The sequence below is a fragment of the Sinocyclocheilus grahami genome, unplaced genomic scaffold, assembly GCF_001515645.1.
Source record: "Sinocyclocheilus grahami isolate Dianchi unplaced genomic scaffold, SAMN03320097.WGS_v1.1 scaffold1208.1, whole genome shotgun sequence".
Lineage (NCBI taxonomy): Eukaryota > Metazoa > Chordata > Actinopteri > Cypriniformes > Cyprinidae > Sinocyclocheilus > Sinocyclocheilus grahami.
Genome location: NW_015506387.1, coordinates 104,566 through 108,786, shown reverse-complemented (window position 1 = coordinate 108,786; position 4,221 = coordinate 104,566). Strand labels below are relative to the sequence as shown.

At 45.2% G+C, this 4,221-nt stretch overlaps 1 protein-coding gene across 1 annotated transcript; it reads right to left on the bottom strand.

The window, feature by feature from the left end:
* Positions 1 to 2,393: 2,393 nt before the first annotated feature.
* On the bottom strand, positions 2,394 to 3,833 carry LOC107568029 (uncharacterized). Its single transcript, XM_016253858.1, has 2 exons — positions 3,718 to 3,833; positions 2,394 to 2,991 (listed from the first exon to the last, which is right to left on the bottom strand). Exons 1-2 carry the CDS (start codon positions 3,822 to 3,824, stop codon positions 2,394 to 2,396), a joined length of 705 nt encoding a protein of 234 aa, XP_016109344.1. The 5' UTR covers positions 3,825 to 3,833.
* Between the last annotated feature and the right edge of the window lie 388 nt (positions 3,834 to 4,221).

Genomic DNA, 4,221 nt, shown 5'->3' with positions numbered 1-4,221 from the left:
TTCTCTTAAAAGATTTTATATAATTTATATCGTGATCAGAGGGATGAGGGCAAGCCGTAACGCCAGAGTAAAGTAATGCCACAGCTTCCACATCAGTGTTCAGAGCAGCTTTTCTCCTGACAAAATCAATATAATGCCAATATTTCCATCTGCTGAATGTAAGCTTTTTCATATTCCTTATGCCTGCTGCTCTGGTGACTTCATGTGCCTGTGCAAGTTGTGGAAATTATGAAAATAAATCTAGGAATTATTGGATTGTTGGACTTTAAATCAGTAGGGGTTGAGGCATCAATATTAACTAAGTAACGAGCTGTTTTATGGATAGTAACTGTAATATTATTACTGAATCTTATAAGTAATTAGTTACACTACTAGTTACTGCAAAAAGTAATATTATTACTGTAACTAACTAGCCCTAGGTGAAAAAAGTGCACTTCCATCATGTACTTAAAGTGCTCTGTTCTCGTGCACTCATTTTGTACTTATTTAAAAACTGTATTTAGTCAGCACTTGTAGTACACTTGAGTGTACTAGTGTATGAAAGATGGTTCAAGTGTACTACAAGTGCTGACTAAATACAGTTTAAATACAGAGATAGTGTGTTAAAAGCGCATTTTAGTTCATATTCATGGTCACAAAATAGCACAGTTAGATGATCTTAAGTTTATCTTAAAAAGTACTAAAGAATAATTTTTAGTGTATTAAGAACAGCATTAGTGTGTGAGAACAGAGCACTTTCAGTACATGAAGGAAGAGGTTTTCACCGGGGGATGCTGCGAGACTGGTTACTAGCGTGGGTCAGGGCCTTGAGCTCGTGGGCTGGTGGTCAAAGCGTGGGAGCGGCCCCAGTCTGTGAGAATGCAGTGGATGACGGGCTCCAGCAGCGGCTCTGGCCAGCAGAGGGCCCCAGGGGCCGGATCGGGCCCTGTCCTGCTGTAAGCATCGAAGCTGCTGGCCAGAGAGCAGATCTGCCGGGCCAGCGTCCCGATCTCCGCCTGCTCCGTCTCGCTGTACAGCAAGGGCCCCTCAGCAGGGGGCGAGGGCTCCGGCGTCACAAACACACCGAAGTCCTCCAGAGCCTCGCAGGTGCCGTACACCGGGACCAGGTGAGCGTCAGCCGGACAGAGCGCAGGAGAGAACAGGTCAGAGATCGGGTCAGAGGACGGCTGAGGTGGACAGAGTGCGCCGGACCCCTCGGACAGGAAGTCAGAGGAGCAGTGGGAGGAATTGGGGCTGTAGGGCGGGGTGCAGAAGAAGAGCGGCAGCGAGTCAGCGCTGGTCTCTGAGCTCCTCCGGAGCTGATCGCAGTCTCTCGGGACACAAGCCGGCTGAGACGTCTGCGCAGCGCTGTACAGTTTGTCTCGGAGATAGACGGCCTCCGCTTCACTGCAGACGAGAGACCGTGAGAAAATCAGAAGAGTTGGGAATCGAAAATCAATTCCAATTCCAGATTAAGATACTTAAGGTCAGGAATCAAATAATTGCTGTAAATTAAAATTTCAATTCCACCTATCAATGTTGCATCTTTGTGTTTAGCTGGTGAAAAGGGGCTGTTAAAATGTATTTGGCTTTGATTCATTCATTCAAGAGATTCGTTCAAAAATGCAGATTCATCCAGTAATGAAACGAGTACATCTTGAGTGAGTCATTGATTCATTCATTCAAGAGATTCGTTCAAAAATGCAGATTCATCCAGTAATGAAACAAGTACATCTTGAGTGAGTCATTGATTCATTCATTCATAAATTACATGTGATTTTGTTCGGTTGTCTAATGTTTTCTCTTCAGAATTGTGAGAGAACTACAATCTTCATTAAAAGAATCATGCCGCTCTATTTTGCACACAAGCAGCTCTTAATCGAGTCAGTTTTGATGCAGCCGGCTGATTTTTGTTCATGGTGTTCAGCAGCAACTAAATGTTTTGCAAAAAGAGACACAGAATAAATATGTTTGATATCTAAATGTTTGACTTTTTTTTAACCACATTGGAATCGATAAGAATCAGAATCAGAATTGATCAAATTCAAACGAATCAAAACATTCAGCCACACATTGCACACGCTGTTAGAGTGAGAGATCAGTCGCTGCTGTGGAGAAAGATCAGATGTTCACCTGACGGCGAGGTTTGTGCAGACGATCACGTCTCTGGCTCGGTCAAGTGTACTACAAGTGCTGACTAAATACAGTTTAAATACAGAGATAGTGTGTTAAAAGCGCATTTTAGTTCATATTCATGGTCACAAAATAGCACAGTTAGATGATCTTAAGTTTATCTTAAAAAGTACTAAAGAATAATTTTTAGTGTATTAAGAACAGCATTAGTGTGTGAGAACAGAGCACTTTCAGTACATGAAGGAAGAGGTTTTCACCGGGGGATGCTGCGAGACTGGTTACTAGCGTGGGTCAGGGCCTTGAGCTCGTGGGCTGGTGGTCAAAGCGTGGGAGCGGCCCCAGTCTGTGAGAATGCAGTGGATGACGGGCTCCAGCAGCGGCTCTGGCCAGCAGAGGGCCCCAGGGGCCGGATCGGGCCCTGTCCTGCTGTAAGCATCGAAGCTGCTGGCCAGAGAGCAGATCTGCCGGGCCAGCGTCCCGATCTCCGCCTGCTCCGTCTCGCTGTACAGCAAGGGCCCCTCAGCAGGGGGCGAGGGCTCCGGCGTCACAAACACACCGAAGTCCTCCAGAGCCTCGCAGGTGCCGTACACCGGGACCAGGTGAGCGTCAGCCGGACAGAGCGCAGGAGAGAACAGGTCAGAGATCGGGTCAGAGGACGGCTGAGGTGGACAGAGTGCGCCGGACCCCTCGGACAGGAAGTCAGAGGAGCAGTGGGAGGAATTGGGGCTGTAGGGCGGGGTGCAGAAGAAGAGCGGCAGCGAGTCAGCGCTGGTCTCTGAGCTCCTCCGGAGCTGATCGCAGTCTCTCGGGACACAAGCCGGCTGAGACGTCTGCGCAGCGCTGTACAGTTTGTCTCGGAGATAGACGGCCTCCGCTTCACTGCAGACGAGAGACCGTGAGAAAATCAGAAGAGTTGGGAATCGAAAATCAATTCCAATTCCAGATTAAGATACTTAAGGTCAGGAATCAAATAATTGCTGTAAATTAAAATTTCAATTCCACCTATCAATGTTGCATCTTTGTGTTTAGCTGGTGAAAAGGGGCTGTTAAAATGTATTTGGCTTTGATTCATTCATTCAAGAGATTCGTTCAAAAATGCAGATTCATCCAGTAATGAAACGAGTACATCTTGAGTGAGTCATTGATTCATTCATTCAAGAGATTCGTTCAAAAATGCAGATTCATCCAGTAATGAAACAAGTACATCTTGAGTGAGTCATTGATTCATTCATTCATAAATTACATGTGATTTTGTTCGGTTGTCTAATGTTTTCTCTTCAGAATTGTGAGAGAACTACAATCTTCATTAAAAGAATCATGCCGCTCTATTTTGCACACAAGCAGCTCTTAATCGAGTCAGTTTTGATGCAGCCGGCTGATTTTTGTTCATGGTGTTCAGCAGCAACTAAATGTTTTGCAAAAAGAGACACAGAATAAATATGTTTGATATCTAAATGTTTGCCTTTTTTTTAACCACATTGGAATCGATAAGAATCAGAATCAGAATTGATCAAATTCAAACGAATCAAAACATTCAGCCACACATTGCACACGCTGTTAGAGTGAGAGATCAGTCGCTGCTGTGGAGAAAGATCAGATGTTCACCTGACGGCGAGGTTTGTGCAGACGATCACGTCTCTGGCTCGGTCCAGAGTCGCACGGACGTACAGCCAGATCCACGACTGATCGTGCCGCTGCAGTCGGACCAGCATCTCTGCACTCGCACCGCCATCAGCTCCAGCTGCCAAACCAGACACGCGTGTCAGTAAAGCTGCATGTTCCCAACACACTCATCACTTCACAGTCATCTGCACTACTGCTCACACGTCTGCGGTCAGTAGCATTCTTAAAGTCTCTTCTGCTTATCAAGGCTGCATTTATTTGATCAAGAATGTAGTAAAAACAGTGAAATATTAAACAGCTGTTTTCTATGTGAGTATCTGTTAAACTGTAATGTATTTCTGTGATGCGCAGCTGTATTTTCAGCATCATTCCTCCAGTCTTCAGTGTCACATGATCTTCAGAAATCAGTATAATATGCTGATCTGCTGCTCGAGAAACATTTCTGATTATTATCAATGTTGAAAACAGTTGTGCTGCACAATATTT

Coding starts and splice junctions, on each gene's coding strand:
- LOC107568029 (XM_016253858.1), bottom strand. CDS start 3,824: ATGCTGGTCCGACTGCAGCGGCACGATCAGTCGTGGATCTGGCTGTAC. Junction 2,992..3,717: donor TGCACAAACCTCGCCGTCAG/GTGAACATCTGA, acceptor TCTCGTCTGCAG/TGAAGCGGAGGCCGTCTATC.